The sequence below is a fragment of the Perna viridis genome, chromosome 4, assembly GCF_037379345.1.
Source record: "Perna viridis isolate PV_CMFRI_1.1 ecotype Kerala chromosome 4, ASM3737934v1, whole genome shotgun sequence".
Classification (NCBI taxonomy): Eukaryota; Metazoa; Mollusca; class Bivalvia; order Mytilida; family Mytilidae; genus Perna; species Perna viridis.
The window spans coordinates 14,786,288-14,807,346 of NC_142448.1; the positions used below are offsets into that span (position 1 = coordinate 14,786,288).

The window sequence follows — 21,059 nt, forward strand, 5'->3', positions numbered from 1 at the left end:
TTTACCACTGGATTGGGTTAACCCATCATATACATGTACCTCTTACGAGTTTTAGTAATTGTACACATTTACTAAAATTTCAGGAATCATATATGATAACTGATTATACACTTTTACTGTAACATATAAATATACTTTATATCACTGAAAATTTAAAAATTCTCTAACGGGAAACATTCAGATGGTTTTTGTCGCGTTCTTTAACTAAGCTTCATTTCGCTAAATAATTTGGTTCCGTTTTATGTTTTACGATACGAATGAAAGTGTCAACCTTGAACTTCATAACCATATCCTGTTTCATCTTTCATATTACAGGTTTTATATATCGTATATATGGACAAGAAGTTACAAAGGTACATTTTCAAACGGTACGTACATATTAAACTTCGTATTCAACTGCAGTTGGGTAATTGGCAACGGTAATTATTTAATTGTATCAAAGTATATAAGTAGTGCTTCTCTCACTAAGCATTTAAGAACAAAAAACTACATATATTTTCTTACATTTATTTTTACATTAACATGTTAGCCACTTTCATCACTGACGTAATGGTCTGCACATAATTTCTGTTACTAATATATGTGATTCAAAGTATTGAACCAATAAAAGACAGCTATAGTATAGCAGATATAGGGTTTGTAAGTTTCGTTCTAGTTTCAGTTTCCCTTCAGGAATTTGCGGTGTAGAACGTATTGAAATCACAAGACCGATATGTATTTTAGTGTGTACTTCCGGGAAATTTAAACGCTGCTTCAGATATAGATAACGTATAATCTTTAAACAATCCTAATTTCGGGGATTTGATACATCGCATCTACCCAAAAGAACTTGAGATAAAGGATACTACAGACACTGTGAAGTCAGCCTCATATCTTGACCTACACTTAGAAATCGATGGTAAAGGAAGACTATTGACCAAACTTTACGACAAACATGATGACTTTTCGTTCAGAATTGTCAACTTTCCTTTCATCTGTGGCAACATCCCTTCGGCTCCTGCGTATGGAGTGTTCATATCACAACTCATACGTTATGCCAGAGCTTGCCGAAACTACGCAGACTTTTTGTATCACGCTAGAACTCTAACAAACAGACTTCTGGAACAGGGTTATGTTGTACAAGATTGAAGTAATCACTACAGAAGTTTATGGTCGTCATCATGAACTCGTGGATCGTTATGGTGTATCCATCAGCACCATGAAAACTGATTTATTCAACGGGTCATAGTTTTCCTTTCCTTGTTTGTCTATCCTGGACTTGACTTTTTATGAGCAACTCGGCGGGTGTTTCTAGAAAAGCAGAGGACGCTTACCCTACCGGTGCACCTGGTCCATGCTCCCAGTTTTTAGTGGAGTCCGAGTTGCTCATTTACTTTTGTTACTTTGTATGTATGATTTTAGTTACTTTATGTTCTTCGTTGTGTATGTCTCTTTTCCATGTCTAGTCTTTGTCCCTGGATTAAATTCTTTTGATTACCGCTATAACCTTGGTTCCCTTGATTACTCCTTCAAGCACGAGACCGCAATTAATTTTCAAGTCCATTTCAATATACACATTTGAGCAGATTAAAAAATTCCACCGGCGCAAACTGAATAAAACTTCTCTGGCCTAAAGATATGTACAAACAGGATTTTATATATAAATTGTAGAAAATTTTACCATCATTTTCTGAAATTAATATATATATAATTCGGAGATGGGGTAAACATGACAAATGAACTGAGTTAAAAGTCTTAAATGTTAAACTTCTTCCACTGAACCAAATCACAACTTTTAGTCAGAATTGATTAATGAAAAAAAATCCCTTGTAATTTTGACCTATTTTCTACCAATTAGAGTCAAAACTTTAGCAAATAAGTTTCCAGTAAAAATATGAAAAAAATGTGGAAGGTACCTACTACCAAAGTTGGAACTATATTCGTAGGGAATTAATTGTGTTCTCGTACCTTCAGGGAAAACGGTAGTATTTATTTTCCTATAGCCGACAATATTAACCTTTTCAAGTTTTTCAGTAATTTCTAATTAAAACTAGGACTCGAAAACCATTTTTTGTTGTAATACTTTCATCTAGAGATTAAAAATCACCAGGGGAATAGAGGTTGACCATCTTTTTTTTCAACCACCATCAAAAGTTTGAAGGTACTGGAAGTTTTGCATTTTTTTGGTTCCGCACTCATTTGTAATATGCAGTCTTTTTAAAATTTCATATACTATGCATTTTGAAGGATAAAAAAATAAACTTTTTTTTTTAAACTTTAATTGCCTCAGAATCCGAGAGAGAAAAATCATCATTACAAACTTTGTCAGTACACCAATCTGTTCTTTCAAAGTTCTACTTCCTTTCATCTGAATAGGGTACACGATTGGTCAACCTAATGCAGGGAAATAAATACTACTCTTTTCCCTTCACAATGCAAAATTTTCTATTTTATGCTATTCTAAACATTTTTTTCGCTTAGAACTTGATAATTGTCATTTTAATCAGTATTTTTACCTAAAAATGATACTTTGCTTTTAATATTGAACTCAATGCTATGTTAATGAAGAATCTCCATACATTTGAATGGTAGACTAGGACCCATTCTTACGAAACCACGGAGTCACGTGACGAGACTTACATACCCTATTGTGTACACAAACATACGAATTTTTGCGAGATTTCGTGGAGGTTTTGTATGGCCAGCCAAAGTGGACAAAAATGGGTGTTTTCTAATATTAAAAAATTATGTTCTAATATTACAAATTAGATTTCTAATATCACAAAACACTTTTTTTTTTAAAAAAATCATTTTAAATAATAAAAATTCAATTGAATTTCTATATCAAATATTTAATATTTAGATTTTGATTTTCTAATATTAGAAAATGGATTTGTTGTATTCAATTACAAATTTTTAATATTAGGAAATCATTTTGTAATATTGAAAAATGTGACTGGTTTTTCAATATTGCAAAGCTATTTTTTTAATATTACAAATTCATTTTCTAATATTACAAACTGTATGATATGTGATGATATTACTAAATCAGGACTTTGTAATATTAGAAAATGAATTTTTGATATTACAAAATGAATTTCTAATATTAAAAAATATTTTCTAATATTAAAAAAATGATTTTGTTATATTGAAATTCATTTTCTAATATTACAAAATATTGATTTTTGTCCGCTTTGGCTTGCCATAGTTTTGCTTAATTATTTTTGAGGATTTTAATAGCTTGCTTAATCAATTATCTTACAATGTTAAGGGGTTTATAGGAATTATATCATAAGTTTGTCTGTCTGTCTGTCCGTCCGTCGGTTTGTCCACAGGCGCAACTCCTAAACCACCCATGATCAAGGGATTTTGATACATTGTATATGTATAGGAAGATTGCACATCATTCTGTAGATGTGCATGGAGGACTATTAAACCGGCATAGTACTTAAAATGGGAGATAATCCTGAAGGGTTTTACTGTTACAACCTTGTAAGCGCAACTCCGCCGAAGCCGATGTGGCGGATCCAGGGGATGAACAAACCTACTTTTTTTATTGGAAAATTTACCATTTTTTTTGTTTAAAAAATTGCCTAAAAATGGTAAATAATGCCCTAGCATTCCCTTTTCCCGATGAATCCCGACGCATTCCTTCCTTTTCAAAGTGTCTAGATCCGCCCCTTTACTGCTGAGGGATTTTGATGAAGGAAGGTCGAACATCATATGTAGACGAGAATGATGGTATACTAATTGATGTCGAAGAACCCCAAACTTCAATGGGAGATGATCCAACTTAAGGGTTTACATGATGAAACCCCGTAAGACCCTTTATTTTTCTAACCTTCACAAGGTATTTTAGTGAAATTGTGTGGAAAGGTTAGGGATTATATTTAGATGTGCATGAAGGGATATAGTTGCTGTGGAAGGACTTCAAAGGGAGATCATTGAATTAAGACTTTTGCATTGAACTCCATTCGAAGCGGAGCTTGCTCACAGTATTTGAAGTTTTTTTAAGGGAATTTCAGTTTGGAGTAAGCTCCAACTGCTATCCAGCTGAACATCTTACAGCATAATGGCAACAGGATTATCTACAGATGACACTTACCAAATCCGAATAGCTGTTCTTCTTCATAATACAGCACCAAGGGCAATTAGAGTCTTGTTTGATAGAGACTTTCCGCCGTCTGGTTTACAGACCGTACTGAACCAGCAGAAAGGAAAACTTGAAAAGCTGAAGCTGAAAAGAGTTATCAACCAAGCTCAGTGGGACGTGTTGTTTAACTCGACGAGTAAGTGGAAACCAACACTTAAAGCATGTAAAATACAATTAGTTACACATCTGTCCTCTTGCCAACTTCAGATGTCCTGAAAATTATGTAGTGATTTACTGTTTTTTTTTTCTCCACATCAATGGGCCTCCGAATTATCATAATTTACCCCGTTTATTATGAAACATAGGAATAACATTTACACTATGCCATATCACCTATCTCACATTAAGGTATAAAGAAAACTGTCCGAATATACCCTCATCATACAAACCAACCTTTCAGTTTAATAGTAACACATTCTTATCCAAATGTTTTGATTGAGTTTTTGCGTCTTAGACAATAATAACTCAAATTTGAGAGTCGATGAACAAAGAGATAGCAAAGAATGCAGAAACAAAATAAATAAACAATATACAGACGAAAAAATACAAAAAAAAAATTGATCATTAATAGAGCCACTCAGACACATGATTAAAAACGTACTTAGCATATACCAGGAGCATGTGTAAGTTCAGTACCCATTGTTTTTTGTCCAGAGCCACTATGAGTTGTCATATGTTCTGCGTAGTATGGCGATTGATTAAAAAGTTACACGAATGAATCTTTAGGTACCAGTATCGTATTGCATATCCCTGAGTGGGTGTAGGTCAAAACATGGATGCTATAAAAATATAGTGCATTTTCTTTTTGCCTCTCTACAACTAATGTTTTGTCAAAAGATATGAACAATGACTTATAGAACAGAGCAAACATCACACTGTAAGATGAAGAACTTTTTAAAAAGAAAATCCAACATAATAACATAAAAATGTTCCACTGAAAAGGTTGGTTTGGTGAGTGCAAAACGGAAGTGAAAGTAGGGAAAATGGCTATTTATAGTTCAAAACTACTTTTCTGTCCGATCTTTGTGGATTCACCCTATTTTCTTTGCGGGAAATTATTTTTTCACATGTCCTTAGAAATGCTACATAAGTGAAAGTTTTATTGAATCAATTTACATATTTGTAAAAAATCCTAAAAATATGCACTTCACTATAGAAGTATTAGGGAAAATTAATACGATACTGAGACCTTTAGAGTATTGCTGATTTGTTTATTGATTTGTTTATTATGTGTTCCCATTTTTTATTCACCTGGCCGTAGGCCATGTGCGCTATTGCCATTACTTGGCGTCCGTCGTCGCTGTCGTTAACAATTTCTTCAAACATCTTCTCCTCTGAAACTACTGAATAGATTTGCAAGAAACTTATAATGATCGTTCCTTAGAGTATCCTGCACAAAATGACTATTTGGATTTTTTATCACTTAAAAAACATGACAGACATACTAAAAATAGAACATAGGGGTCAGACAGCATTTTTTTTGCATATATCTCCAAAACCATTAGGTTTAGCCAATTCTGACATGGGGTAATAGTATTCTGCATGATGAGATCTATTTGTAGTCAAATTTTGGTAAAAATCTGTTGACCCATGTTGGAGTTATTGCCCTTTTTGGACGTTTTTTTGCTGTTTTTGATGCTATTACTTTCAAAAATCTTCTCCTCAGAAACTACTATACAGAATCCAATGAAAGTTGTTATTTTTGTTTTTAGGGTATTCTTAACAAAATAATCATTTGGAATTTTGATCGGTTAAAAAACATTGCCGCCTTTACTAAATAGATTATCGGGGTCGTACAGTAGTTTTTTGCATATACCTCCAAAACCGTTAGGTTTGGCCAATATCTTTTAATTGCTGAAATATCCTTATTATAAGGCCTACAAAAGTCTCCAGGGATCAAAGTTGTCAAACGACTCCATGTAAGGGTTATTGCCCTTGAGAGGTGAAAAATGACCTTTTTTAGTTTTCAGCCTATATCTTGAAAACTATGATAGATAGAATGAAACTTTCAATTGCTGAAATGATTCTTATTGTAAGGCCTACAAAAGTCTTTAGGGATCAAAGTTGTCAGACGACTCCATGTAAGAGTTATTGCCCTTGAAAGGCAAAAAATACGTTTTTTGCAGTTTTCAGTCAATATCTTGAAAACTGTAATAGATAGAATGAAACTCTCGATTGATGAAATGACCCTCATGATAAGTCCTACCAAAGTCTTCATGGAATCAAAATTGTCGGACAACTTCTTTTTAGAGTTATTGCCCTTGAAAGGCAAAAATTTAACCAAGTGAACGATTCAGGCTCCTGGGAGCTTCTTGTTTCTGTTGTTTCTAAATTATCTTCTAACGTCGTCGGCTTGCTTGGCGTACTTTCATTTTGATATGATCTTTATAATTCTTCTGACAGTCATTTTTTCCTTTCTTGACATAGTCTATTTTGTAATATTTTGACCCCCGTGCAGGTCCGGGTGTTAAAAGAATAGGCCTGCAGCAGCGCTAAGCTTGTCGTAAAAGGCGACTAAATAGTGCTCAGAAACCTAGCCGGGGGCTAGATGCTCTGCACACAGAGCAACTGGGATGTGTGCCCCCCAGATGGTGGAATGGGGTACCCTGGCGTGTTACATGCTGGGGTTGTCAGGCTATAATACGGAAAATCTGACCGCAAATCATAGTTGTGCACCGTGTTGGGAAAAATGCCACGTTCCTCGCACATCAAAGAACCCTGCTGTGATATTCGATTTGAGTAGGAACCTTTGCGCTCCGCCACAGGAGGCTAAATTGCCCGACCTTACCCATCCCTCCCTTTTTCTAGTGGCAATCAAAATTTATCGACCCTATTGTCCTTGTGCCCCATCCTTTTATTCATTGCATCATCATTTCATGTTCATTTTATCATCCATCTCATGTTCATTGTCTGAATATAGCTGCTTGGACGTTAAACCCCAACAATCAATCACTCAATAAGTAATATTTTGACGAGTTTTACCAAAGTTTTGATCGATCCCTTGCATTCATTGATTTGACTTACGGCGGTTTCTGTACTTATTCTGCAAAACTTAATTTCCATTTTTCTTTGCAAGAGATAATGCAGGTGCTGTTTAAAAGATGCAAGCATTAATATTTTTCAAGGAGTCGATCCAGTAAAGTCAGACGATTTTGACTTAACACTGATGGTGTGTATTTTGAGGAATTTGAGTAACATGAACATACAAGATAAACTACCAAACAGCCAGGATAAGTCACTTGGTGCTGATGTGTCTAGAATAAAACATTACAGAAACGCTGTATTCCATTCTGATAATGTTACGATGTCACGTGTAAAGTTTGAAGAGATTTGGTCGGAGCTGACTGAGGTAAATGTTCTACTGTATTGGAACCACTTCTTCTAGTTTACTATACAATATGTTTGATTTGTTCAAGACCGTTTCATCAAAAACATTCTTAATTTCTTGCAAGACTTCGGTTTATTGAATAAACTCTATTTTTTTAAATATTTGTTTTGATTTTTTAATATCTTAATGTTTTATCGAAGTACTGTTTCTACCTTTTTACGTACATTTTATATGTAAATAGCATTTTGTTTCAATTTTATTATTTTATTAAGAGACTTTGATCTTGTTTTAGTGTTTTTAGATTGTTAAATGCTCTTGTCGTGATACGACCCTGGTGACCGAAACGGCATTAAAAATAACAATCAATTAAGCAGTCAATCAATCTAGTTCAATATATCAATATGCAGTATTGCATCGCAATTGAACATATGAATTTTCTCCTCTTTATGAACGTCTTTATTTATGTTCAAATAATAGAACCGAAAATGAAAAAAAACTTCAACATGATTAATGAATACACTAAAGGAAATGTGACTATTTGTAGTTCTGGAATTTTTATTTACAAACCATCTTTAGCGGTTTGATAGTTAACAGTCTATTAGTGACTGTTCATTACTTGAAGGAATTATTATCTTCAAGGCAATAACCAGAGTAGGTGGACCGCGATTTCAACAGGAATGTTGTGACATGAAAGTAGCAAGCCTTGATGACAACTACAAAGAAATTCTGCTAGAGATGAGACAAATTAGAGAGGAGCTGAAAAACGCAATTCAGGACCCAGTGCCCAAAACCGTTAGAGGTAGAATCTGTTGCATTATAATTTCAATAATATGTTGTTCCTAAACAAATAATTATAAAATCATTGTACTAGTATTTCATTTCGTTATGATTATTATAATCAATACTCCATATTATATCACTGCCCGAGAAGAGCTAAATGTTACTGATCAACATGGCCCTCCGTCTGTTCGTCACGCTTTTGCTTACCAAAACCATGATTCTTCCTAATCCTTGCAAATTTGATATTAATGACGCCAACGAAAAACTACAAGTCACAAAAATAGATGTAACAACCATGAACTCAATTTACCGACTTAAATTTATTGGTCCCTTTTCCCTTTAAAAGAAAAATGTTAATGTGACCAAATTAACTTTCTGTAAAATGTTATTATTTTGTAGTAAGGTTTGCAATTAGAATTATTTCAACTGAGTAATACTTGGCTGCTTCATAGGATTCTGACTGTTCTTATCAATTTCAGCAACTATGGACAGGAAAGTAGAAACTTGGACAAAAGAGGACGAAAAGTTTGTGGAGACAAGATTGTCGAAAAGTTTGAAAAACAAGTTAGGAAACTGTGGTTTCATTGTTGTCATCGGAAACCCGGGTACTGGAAAATCTTCGTTAGTCCGACATTTAGCATTACATTTAAATAAAACAGATAACTATGATATAATGACTATTCACTCTCCGGCCAAAATTGTGGACTACACAAATCCGGCTATCAAGCAAGTGTTTGTGATAGATGATGTCTGCGGAAAGTGCTCATTGTCATCAGACCTAATAGAAGCATGGAAAAGATATGAAGAAGATATAACAAACATTCTAGGAGTGAGTCAAGTTCGAATTATTGTTACCAGTAGAACAGATATATTTAGATGCCCCCGTTTTCAGAGAGTAACTATTTTAAAATCAAACGTTTATGACCTCTGTTCACCCGAGTTTTCCTTAATTGAGGATGAGCGAAATAAAATTGCGAGAATATATTTGAATGAAGAGGAAACTTCTGTGGTTCTTAATCAATCTCTTTCAACATTATACGAATTCTTTCCACTGTTATGCAAAATTTATTCAGAAAACAAGGATCAAGACATTAAAACATTTTTTACCAGGCCCGTGAAGACTATCGAGGAAAGACTCAGTAATATGCAGGTTGAAGATGACAAAACGTCATTTTGTTCATTAACACTATTAGTTTTATTCAACGACACTATTGAAGATGTATGGTTAACTAATACCATTTCAGACAAAAATAGAGAGCTATTACAATTCCTGTACGAGGAATGCGAAATGAGTACATTGCCTTCCAGGAAGACGATCAAACGTGAGCTAGACAAACTAACTGGGGCATTCGTAAAGCTTGAAGAAGGATGCTATAAGTCACTTCATGATAAAATTTTTGACATAATAGCCGGCTTTGTTGGTCGAGAATTATTCGATTTCATACTTCTAAATGCAGATTACAACTTTATTTCTGAGCGCTACGTTTTCCATGGCACAAATGATGCGGAGGAATATTTGATTCGGGTCCCCATTAATAAAGAGGAACACTTTTTTAATAGGTTATTTGAAAATTGTAGCAAGGCTTTTAAAACAAGACAACTAGAACACACGTCGTTCAGAGAGAAGTTGATTTATTACTGTTACAATAACGAGAAAAGTGTCAAAGCAAAGTTGTGCCAGATTGATCAAGACTCCGAACCGACACCTTTAGTACACTCTGTGACGTCCGGTTACGATGATATTGTAGCAATGTTGCTGAAACTGGACGTTAATGTTAATGTCAGTGACGAAATTGGTCGTACTGCAGTTGCTATTGCAGTTGAAATGGATCATCCACAAATACTTTCGATGCTTTTGGCTGCGAAGGGAGATGCTAACACAGCTGACAAGCATGGTTATACACCTCTTTGTGTTGCCGCTGGGTTTAATCGAGAACAGTGCTGCAAAATGCTTCTAGAACATGGTGCATTACCAGATAAATGTAGCACTGAAGGAATGTTTCCTCTTTACTTGGCATGTATGAATGATCATCGAAGTATAGTCGAACTTCTTCTGCGAAATAATGCAAAGGTCAATTTATATAACACCTATAGATGGACGACTCTCCATGTGGCATGTAGAAGGAACAATTCTGAAATTGTAAAGATCTTACTTGAAGCAAATGCTGATCCAAACATTAATCCGAACAACCTTGGCATTTCACCCTTGTTCGAAGCTGTATCTATAGGAAATCTCGAAATAGTTCAGTTACTTTTAAAATGTGGCGCAACATTTAAAGACATGCTTAATGGAAAATACTGTCTTAATGAAGCAGTCGAAAGGAAACATATCGAAATCGCCAAATATCTCCTTGAAAAGGGGGCAGAACCTAATACTCATGATGCAGATGATAAATTTCCGTTGCTTTGTTCAGCCTCGTCCGGAGACTTTAAACTTACCGAACTATTGGTAGAATATGGTGGAAATGTAAACGATTGTAGCAAAGGGCTCCACACCCCATTATCGGTTGCATGTTATCTTGGTCGCTCGGTGATTGTAGAATACCTTCTAAATAATAAAGCAGATGTAACCTTTACAAACTTAAACGGAGAAACTGCTCTCCACATATCAGCACGTAGCAAAAACTCTAAAGTTTCACAATTGCTTCTGATGCATCAGGCAGATCCAAATATTTGTAACTTTCAGGGCAAGTCTAGTGTTTCAGAAGCTGCTTTCTATAACAATACTGATTCATTACGTCTTTTTCTTGAAAATGGCGGTTATTCTAATACTCAAAATAATGCAGGCGAAACTCCTTTACTCGTAAGTGCAAGAGCTGGTAATATAGAAGCTGTTTCATTACTTCTTCAGTATAATGCCGAGCCAGACATCCCTGACAATGCAGGTAATACACCTCTATCAGAGGCATCAGGTTATGGGTTCATAGATATTGTCATGCTTTTGTTAGCGAACGATGCTTCTGTGAATGTGATAAATATTGAAGGGTCAGGGCCATTGCACCAGGCCGCAGCGGCTGGATGGAATGACATTGTTACTGTTCTTTTAAATCGAGGTGCAGATTCTTCTTTATATAACAATGCTGGATTAACTGCAAAGGATATTGCAATCCTCTGTGGTTACCAGGATGTTTATGGAACACTTGAATACGACGAGAATTTGCCACATTCTACGTAATTTTTTTAAAAAAATATTTGAGTCATTTACTTTAGCATACTCTCTTGAAAACCGATGATATATAGTGATGTTATTCGTATTGATTTTCAGATTTTTAAAAATGATCAACCAAACTTTTGACACAAGAGGCTCGTCCTCTTTAGGGTCTGCCTATGGTTATATCTAAATGTGTATTAGTTTTATCTTAAGCTTACTTGGAATTTTCCATTGACTATAAACATCATTCTCTTTTTTGAGAACATTTAGATATTGCCTAGTGTATTTGATATTACAGCTTCCCCGTATTAACTCTAAAATTTTGAATCTAAACTTTCTACAATTCAAAGAACTTTTTGCATATCTTATTTATCAAACAATTTATATTGTATCCTCTACAAAGAATAAAGATTTAGTAGACAAAAAATAGGTTTGTGAAGGAAAACAGAGATCGTATTGGTGCGGATGGAATTTTAACCTTTAAAAATAGTAAAATAGTGTTTAGTTTTATTCGATGGTAGTTATTTTTATTATACTTTATGTTTATTTGCTGAACTTTGATTGGTTTAATAGGAGGGCTATATTCTGCTCAATCACATGGCTCAGAGGGTGATAGTTTTTTTTTTGTCTATTACACTCTCGTGAAAAGGTAAACTAGTTCCGGTAAAAATTTGGTACCAGTTTAATCTTAGTTTTGTGTTGATGGGAGAATCAATAACTGATATAATATTGATTAATAGATGTATTTATTTTTCTTTACTTATGAATGGTGCCAAATGTACTACGAATCTGTACATACACATTTCTAATTGTATAGTGAAATTAAAAATATAATAAAATAAATTACATGCAGAGAGTTTTTTACCCCTTGAAAATACATTTTCACGCTCGGCTACACCTCGGGATGACAACGATTTTCTCGGGATAACAAACTGCTTTATCACCCTTTTAGCTATGTTATTTATATATTCTTAGGCGGCATATGTGTTCTTATTTTCATTTCGGTAAAAGCAGCTGAATTAAATGAATTTAATGTTTTTTTTTCTGATATCTCATGTTGACAACGTTGTTGGCAAAAAAGACATAAGTTGGAACATTCCTTTAAAAACGGCTTCTTTTATATATAGTATTTTAAAGTAAATAATTACTGAGTGACTGACTACCTTCATTTCTTCATTTTATTTTGCCAAAAAAAAAGAGTATTTAATTTAAGGACACGACTGAAACGACGTAGAAGTCTGTTTCAATTTAGGCTTTCACTACGCTATTGAAAAAGAGAATTACTTTCAATGAATCTTCATAAAGCGCGATGATTTCGATTTTCTTATTGTAAAATGCATTTTTACAATACATTCCTCCAGCATCTTCAGAAGCGAACGATGCTTTATAAAGGAACTATATGCTGGCTTTTCTTAGTTGTCATGATCCAAATATTGTGAGCTTCAAATTTTGACACTAAATTTCGTGTGTATTATCACTTTTCAAATCCTAGTTTGATGTAAAGCTCCAGCATTTTTTGTGAAAATGACTGATCCAATTAAAATTAGGCTTAATTATAGACACTACAGATTGTTCAAGTTGTTTTGTTGGGTAATTTATTAAAGTTAATAGAAATCTTACTTACACTGTTTTGGTTATAATATGTAATATGAAATAACTATTCAAACATGTATACCCCAAGCCATTTTAACATGCCCGTATGAGTAATTTAGTACTTAAGGTAAATCATACCCATAGTTCTGAACAGAGCTTCTTTCTGGGATCTAGGATTTGTGAGGAAACTATTTTTTTCAGAAATGATCCGTACATGCATAAAAATAGGAGATGTGGTATGATTGCCAATGGAACAGTCATCCATCAAAAGCCCCAAAATCCAAGTAACGAACAATTAAACTGATTTATCACAGAATTGTTTAATTTCCAGCAAACAACACGTAATCAACGTTCGACGTTACGTTTTTACTGCAAATACATCATGCGAGACCAAGAATCAAAACTGACAGATCAGCCATTCCGAGGAACACCTTAACTGTCTAGCAAAATTGTATATTGCGTACATAAGAACTAAAGTTGAATACGCCTTTAAATTCTATCAAAGTCCCTAAACTTGAAATCGGATAGAACGAGTAATATGGCTACCCATATTCATCAAAGTTATGGCTTTATGTGAAATCAATTTAGAATATTTTGCTGAGAGGAAAATGAGGCGTAGACTTCAATTGTTTCATAAGAATGATACAAAATCAAGATACCCTGTTATTACTATCGCCTCTGGGTTTTAGTCTTTATCTATTGCGAAAGGGTGGTATCGTCATTTTGTGGATTAAGGTCACTAATCGATCCTTTATTCAAACTACGATTTGACAATGGAATTACACTGGTTGCATCATTTAATCTCCTAAAATGCAATAAGAGGAAATGGATATGGAATCGAATCGGTGATACAAAATTATAAAGTTAAAAATTGATGGTTTGAAGTTACATGTACGTTCTTAGCATCATTTCTGAATTGTGATATGTATATTATGGCTGGTCTTCTCTTCAATAACCCTTACTGGCTGCATAATGTAGCAAACATTAAAAACGCTTGTGGATACGTTGCATCAACATAGATCCAACACCTTTTAGAGATGCAAATTAGACTTTTTTACAATGCATTGGTGCACTATATAAAGGTCATAAGACTTCGATTTGATTGATGATTTCTGCACGTTTTTAATTTTCGTAGTTATTTTGATCTGATGTAAATATAACTGATATCGAAGACAGTGCTTTTACTGTTGTTAAAATACAATAATACTAGTATTACACTTCTTGATCATCCTTACTGTTATTTTGTATTTATTCTTCTCTGTCATTTTGATGTTTCTGGTTGTGTGTTTTTCTCATCAACTTTCTCTCGTTTGAAAAATGAAAATCTTCCATTTTCTTCAATATTTCTACTGTCACATATGATTTAAAATTTCAGTAAATAGCATGTATTTCAAATGTTTACACTGCATACAACCAAAGACAGAATAAATGAAATCATCTATTGTAGTGAATATTTGCTATAGATATATTATTCAAAATTATAGGTACACATTGCCCTAGCTAATGTAAAAATTGGCACGTTTATTACTGGGTTATTCTGGTTATGACTCAGTCATGCTCTTAAAATATTCTCTTTATCATGGTGTATCGTAGAACAACCTATCTTCATAAAGTATTTGTCTGGTATTCATCAATGTTCTAATTATCACTCTGTCATTATGTAATTATGTATCTTGCTAATGTGTTTGCTTACAAACAACTTGCAATAAGTGTTCCAGTTTCAGTTTTAATTCATGGCATCTCTTTTGTCCTTCTTAGTTGGTTTCTTTGATAAAAATAAGACATAAAAGATAAAGTTATAATGATAAACACAAACTGTTTCATTTGACTATGTTTCAGTAAACATATGTGTGTAGACATAAGTTTACAATCTTTGTGCAACTAACAAACAAAACTTACCAGTGACATGTATATGTTTAACGGTTTTAATTATAACAATTATTTCTAAATGTATTTGGCCTCAAAGTATCAATGATATGAAGCGCATTGATATAGAGGAGTAATGATATAGATGATAAGAGTATGCCTGTTGGATCTAGACAGTTGATCGCCCGAGACACCCTTAGGGATGTGTTTACATAGACAATGTTTTCCATAAACGGACAACTCATGGAAATGCGTCATTGAAATCTAACAAGTAGCAATTCGAAATCGAATGATTAAAATTTGAATATCTTTGTTTGAAATTATCGTTTTTGTAAATGTTCTGTGTCGGCTTTCGAGGGAAAGTAGATACCTTCAGAGAACCATCCACTTGACATTTATTTGAAATTAAATGGAAAATTTACAGACCGCAATGAATTTCAACGAATCGAATTTTCATGCAACAACTGAAAATGTTTCGATCATAATGGAAGTAACTGATTTGGACCCGAACTCTTTAAAACATTTACGACTTGAGTATGCATCCTTGACAATAGTTTTTGTACTTATTGAAATTGTTATATTTCTTCCAACGATATTTGGAAATTCTTTAATCTTGATAAGTATAGCTCTCTTTAAGAGGCTGCGAACAAGAATGAATATACTTATTGCGAATTTAGCTGTATCAGATTTACTTATTGGATTAGTAATGATTCCATATGATATGTGTTTTCTACATTACAATTACTTAAGGAGTGGAAAATATACATGTCTTTTACGTCATTCTATAGAATTTTCATTTTTAGGAGCTTCCGTCTTGAATTTGCTTGTGATCTCTGTAGAGCGATATTATGCGATTGTAAAGCCACTGAAACACGTACGAGCGGCAACAACAAAGTTACTGGTGACGATGATAGCGTCATCATGGGCTGTGGTCATTGCTGTGGCGTGTTTACCATTAGTCGGATGGAATTCATGGGCAACGGATATGCCATGTGATACATCATTAATTCATACAAAAGGGTACAATGGACTTGTAGTCTCAATCTTGGTCGGTTCTATAATAGCTAACTTTATAATGTACATTCAGGTTGTGAGGACGGCATTTTCGCAATTGAAGGCTATTAAAGCACAATCTAAGAGTGCAGCAGATGACACAAATCCCCATCTTGAGAGTAAGAGAAAAAATATTAAGAAAACAAAACTTATGATCCTAGTTCTAGGCGTTTTTGCCATTTGCTGGGGACCATTTTGCATTACAATGATATTTGAAACCCTATTTCTGGAATCAAGCGAAACGCTAGAATTAATCAAGAAGTTTTTTGGATGTTTTGGTCTTCTCAACAGTGGACTTAATTGGATTATCTATGGCGCTAAAAATAAAACTTATAGGAAGGCGTTCAAATACATACTCCGTTGTGGTTACGGGAAGAACGATTCTTTCTTGATGGTTTCTAGCACGGTTAAGTGAAACAATCGCATTTTAACAAGTCTAGTAAAACAAAATAACTATTGACGTGCTTCTTTTAGTGAGATTTTGTAGTCAGAGCTTCCACAAATTAATGTATATATTAGTATTTTACCGGTGTTTTTAACAGTTTTCAAATTTATTTTGTCATTGCTTTTCTGATGAAGCACAAATAAATGTTTGAAAGCTCCTCTATTACACGAATCATTCAGCATTCCAATGTTCTTGATATCAATTCGTCCCAATTTATTCAATCAGTCTTGATGTTACATATTGTGTTCACAAACATATAGATTAGTTTAAAGATTTAATTCAGTTTTTTTTCCACCATCTGAAACAAATGGCGAATGATGCCGTTAAGCAACCAGCTCAAATTGTTGGTTTATGTTGATTCATTTATGTTTAAGTTATTGCATCCTAGTCTATCGCAAATCTATTAAAACTTATTCTGTTGCATCCTAGTCTATCGCAAATCTATTAAAACTTATTCTGTTGCATCCTAGTCTATCGTAAATCTATTAAAACTTATTCTGTTGCATCCTAGTCTATCGCAAATCTGTTAAAACTTATTCTGTTGCATCCTAGTCTATCGCAAATCTATTAAAACATTCTGTTGCATCCTAGTCTATCGCAAATCTGTTAAAACTTATTCTGTTGCATCCTAGTGTATCGCAAATCTATTAAAACATTCTGTTGCATCCTAGTCTATCGCAAATCTGTTAAAACTTATTCTGTTGCATCCTAGTCTATCGCAAATCTGTTAAAACTTATTCTGTTGCATCCTAGTCTATCGCAAATCTATTAAAACTTATTCTGTTGCATCCTAGTCTATCGCAAATCTGTTAAAACTTATTCTGTTGCTTTTGATAAAGCGGGAAATACTTTAAAGCGCTATATTGTAAAAACTATTTACAGAAAATAGCAGACAATTTTACTTCAAAAATATACATAATGAAATAAAGTTGATAAAAAAGAAATATGCTCCACACATAGAATTAAGAAAATGAAGACCTTTGTGGAAAATCGTGCGCAATATTTTACAAATGAAGAGTAATAACAAAATAACCGAAGTGAAATCCAGGCAACAGTCAAAAGGAAAGTCCGTATAACATTTGGTAATATAAGGGTAAAAACTGGAGGGTTGGAAACCACCGCAATGGTTCCCTTGATTACTCTTTCTGACTTTGAAAAGGCATTTCTGATATAACTAGTTGGTTAAACTAGATTTTATAGCATGTTAAACCTTTGGCTTCCTTTACGGTTTATTATTTCCGGAAATTCCTATATATATCAACATAAACGGGCAGCACAAAGGGTTGGTAAAGATATGAACAATAAATTAGTGAAAATTAAAACAAACAATTGAAAATTAGGTAAATCAATACAAGCTTCAAAAAAAGTCTTGAACTTCCTGTAGAGAAGTAAAGTTCAAGATGAAAATAATGATATACAGGTAAAAACTACAGAACATTAATGTGTTGAGGTTATAAAAATCCATGATCCGTAACATGTTTGTCAGAAACAGAATAGTTTTCAATAAGATCAGGATATAGGTTATTAAACTTTTTACGCAGGGTATTTTCATATAACTGTGGTCCAAAAGCCTGTCTCTCAGGCGATGATGGAGGATTAAGAAGTCAGAATAATCGTTACTATAGCCCTTATATACATTGACAACTGTGAAATATAAATAATATATGCAAGGGAAGTTTAATTTGCATATTACTGCAAAAGAATGGGACTTGAATAATTTTGAAATAAAAATTTTCTCGCATGTCGTATAATTTTGTATTGAAATGACTTCCGTCGTCAAAATCGCGATGAAGGTCCCCAAATGACGCGGGGGAAGCTGTATCAGAAATGTCTCTTTGATATCAGTTCTGGTGGATAAATAAACGGAATCATTCTCCAAATTTAGAAGAATTAATGGAGAGAGAGTAATCAAGGAAACCATGGTTATAGCGGTAATCCAAATGAGCAACTCCGACTACACAAAAAACTGAGAGTATGGACCTGGTGCACCGGTAAGCGTCCTCTGCTTTTCTAGAAACACCCGCCGAATTGCTCATAAAAAGTCAAGTCCGGGGTAAACAAGCGAGGAAATGAAAACTATGACACGTTCAATAAATCAGTTTTCATGGTGCAGATGGATACACCATAACGATCCACGAGTTCATGATCACGACCATAAAACTTCTGTAATGATGACTTCAATCTTGTAACAGCACAACCCTGTTCCAGAAGAAGCCTATTTGTTAGAGTTTTAGCGCGATACAAAAAATCTGTGTAGTTTCGGCAAGTTCTGACATAACGTATGAACATTCCATACGCAGGTGATGAATGGATGTTGCCACAGATGAAAGGAAAGTTGACAGTTATGAATGAAAAGTCATCACGTTTGTCGTAAAGTTTGGTCAATAATTTTCCTTTGCCGTCCATTTCTAAGGGAAGGTCAAGATATGAGGCTGACTTCACAAAGAACATCGTCAATAAATATATTCATCGATATGTGAAATTAACGGACTTGGCCTCTTTAACCTTTCTGTCTTTCAAAAGATTTCGAAGAAACTCCGATTCATATGAATTAGAAACAGGTCTGTTAGGAAAGGGGCACGGTCATTCGAATGAAGATATTTAAGTGTCCCTCCAAAATTAACAATTATACTGTCAAGAAAACTCCAGCAGATTGATTACCTGTTGGTCGGGGTAGCAAGGATTTTCAGCAAATAACATACTCATTTCATTTCATTTCGATTTATAAGCGACATAGATTAATACTGTTATTATATTATTATATTTGGCAATGATAATCAAACGGCTGACAGCTGTTACTGCCTGCGAGACATTGTGTTGATTTGATCGCTATTACCATATCATTAATATACAATCAACTTGTTTGCTGTTAGATTTTACAAAAAAATAATTTGTAACATCCTTTCATTAAGCCCTTTACATGGTAAAAACTTTCAGTTCTTATATATTACAGATATAGTTTTTTAGTGCAGTGTTTGTACTAAATAATTGTGATATCATTTGACTTTGCCAAATATATTATTGTTAAACTCATTTGCTTTTTAAATGATCTTTTTGTTGTTTGCATTTGGCTATAGACAAAGTAAAAATTAAGAAATAAGTAGACCGAAATAAAACAAACTTAAGTCTTTCACTGAATTTTGTTGTTGAAGTAATGATCGTTTCTCTGACAGTGAAGACTGTGAATATTTGCATAGTTTTATTAATTTCTGATGACGTATTTTGGGATAGCTTTAGTGGGGAAGAAGACTTTGGCTACTGTTATTTATTTTCAACACATTATTGACCGAAACGACGGTCATGTTGATCGGATCCCCATTCTTTGTACCTCTGTTTTTTAGTCAAGTCCTCTTTTACACTATATATGTATAGTTATTTGGTTATTACATAGTCCGAAGATGTTAAAGATAAACAATTATGTTTCAAGTGAGGGAACAGTTTGCTATTTATAATAACCCTATTATTTCAGCTATCATGTACACAAAATTGTAAAAAACTTTCTACCACTTTATTATCTACTGCAAATAAATAGTTCAACTTAAGTCTTTTTTTTTAATTTCGGATCAGTTTTATCATGTTTTGCCTATTGCCTTTAGTATCGAGCCGTTATAGATACAAGATGTACAATGATATCCATATTCCCGACTTGCGGACCAACATTTTGCCAACATTTATCGCTCTTTGTAGCAGGTATCTATTCGGAACACGTAAGATTTTCCATCCGATATCGACGATACTTTAGAAAATCTCGAAAGTCAAAAGGGAATTTCTCGTTCTAGTGACCCTGCCATAGATTTTCTTTACCCGGGATAAAAATGAAAATCATCCTTATGTAACCTACCAACAAAATGAAACACCCTGTAAATTTTAGAAACACTGTTGTGTTTGTCTGCTGGGGATTCCGTTTTCATTCGAGTTACCTCTTTTTCCTGCACCCGAATTCGAACATCGATTAGAGAGACTTCAAAATTATACCTGCTCTTACGGGAGGTAACTCTGCAAAAATAGGATAAAATATGGCTGTATCCCGAGCTCCGCAAGTAGGGAATAACTATGGCACGCCGTATTAATATTTGTTCCTCTTTAAAGATATCTTGTATAATTTATAAGTTATCATCTATTTTTAATAAAATATCTTATAAATTTTATGAGATATCGCATATAATGTACAGTTAACAATATATCTTGTAAAATATATGAAATATCTGATAAAGAATATAAGATGTCTTATAAAGTTTAGAACAGCCCAATAGGTCCAAAAGAGTAATCAAGGGAACCAAGGTTATAGCGGTAATCAAAAGAATGTAATCCAGGGACAAAGACCAGACATGGAAAACAGACATACACAACAAAGAACATAAAGTAACTAAAATCATACATAAAAAGTAACAAAAGTAAATGAGCAACTCGGACTCCACTAAAAACTGGGAGCATGGACCAGGTGCACCGGTAGGGGATGCGTCCTCTACTTTTCTAGAAACACCTGCCGAGTTGCTCATAAAAAGTCAAGTCCGGGGTAGACAAACGAGGGAAGGAAAACTATGACACGTTGAATAAATCCGTTTTCATGGTGCTGATGGATACACCATAACGATCCACAAGTTCATGATAACAGCCATAAAACTTCTGTAGTGATGACTTCAATCTTGTAGCAACATAACTCTGTTCCAGAAGCCTATTTGTTAGAGTTCTAGCGCTGGCATAACGTATG

The 21,059-nt window shown here is 33.9% G+C and overlaps 2 protein-coding genes across 5 annotated transcripts; both read left to right on the top strand.

Annotated features, from left to right (window-relative positions):
- The first annotated feature begins 256 nt into the window (after nucleotides 1–256).
- Nucleotides 257–13,010, top strand: LOC148619007 (uncharacterized). Of its 4 annotated transcripts, none has more exons than XM_088578486.1 (5): nucleotides 257–368; nucleotides 4,005–4,268; nucleotides 7,258–7,481; nucleotides 8,100–8,259; nucleotides 8,720–13,010. In XM_088578486.1, exons 2-5 carry the CDS (start codon nucleotides 4,052–4,054, stop codon nucleotides 11,413–11,415), a joined length of 3,297 nt encoding a protein of 1,098 aa, XP_088434612.1. In that variant the 5' UTR covers nucleotides 257–368; nucleotides 4,005–4,051; the 3' UTR covers nucleotides 11,416–13,010. The 4 variants fall into 4 exon arrangements, with proteins under 4 accessions (XP_088434612.1, XP_088434610.1, XP_088434613.1 ...); XM_088578484.1 differs by having other exon boundaries at nucleotides 264–368; nucleotides 3,995–4,268; XM_088578487.1 differs by having other exon boundaries at nucleotides 293–353; nucleotides 3,995–4,268.
- Nucleotides 13,011–13,158: 148 nt separating this feature from the next.
- LOC148619008 (putative G protein-coupled receptor No18) lies at nucleotides 13,159–16,510 on the top strand. The gene has a single exon (XM_088578488.1). The coding sequence runs from the start codon at nucleotides 15,260–15,262 to the stop codon at nucleotides 16,316–16,318; it is 1,059 nt and encodes a 352-aa protein (XP_088434614.1). The 5' UTR covers nucleotides 13,159–15,259; the 3' UTR covers nucleotides 16,319–16,510.
- Nucleotides 16,511–21,059: the final 4,549 nt, after the last annotated feature.

Bases quoted from the DNA above. Each gene is read 5' to 3' on its own strand.
- LOC148619007 (XM_088578486.1), top strand. From the start codon at position 4,052: ATGGCAACAGGATTATCTACAGATGACACTTACCAAATCCGAATAGCT. The intron at 7,482-8,099 runs GTAAATGTTCTA...ATTATCTTCAAG, and splicing joins TTTGGTCGGAGCTGACTGAG to GCAATAACCAGAGTAGGTGG. The intron at 8,260-8,719 runs GTAGAATCTGTT...TATCAATTTCAG, and splicing joins AGTGCCCAAAACCGTTAGAG to CAACTATGGACAGGAAAGTA.
- LOC148619008 (XM_088578488.1), top strand. From the start codon at position 15,260: ATGGAAAATTTACAGACCGCAATGAATTTCAACGAATCGAATTTTCAT.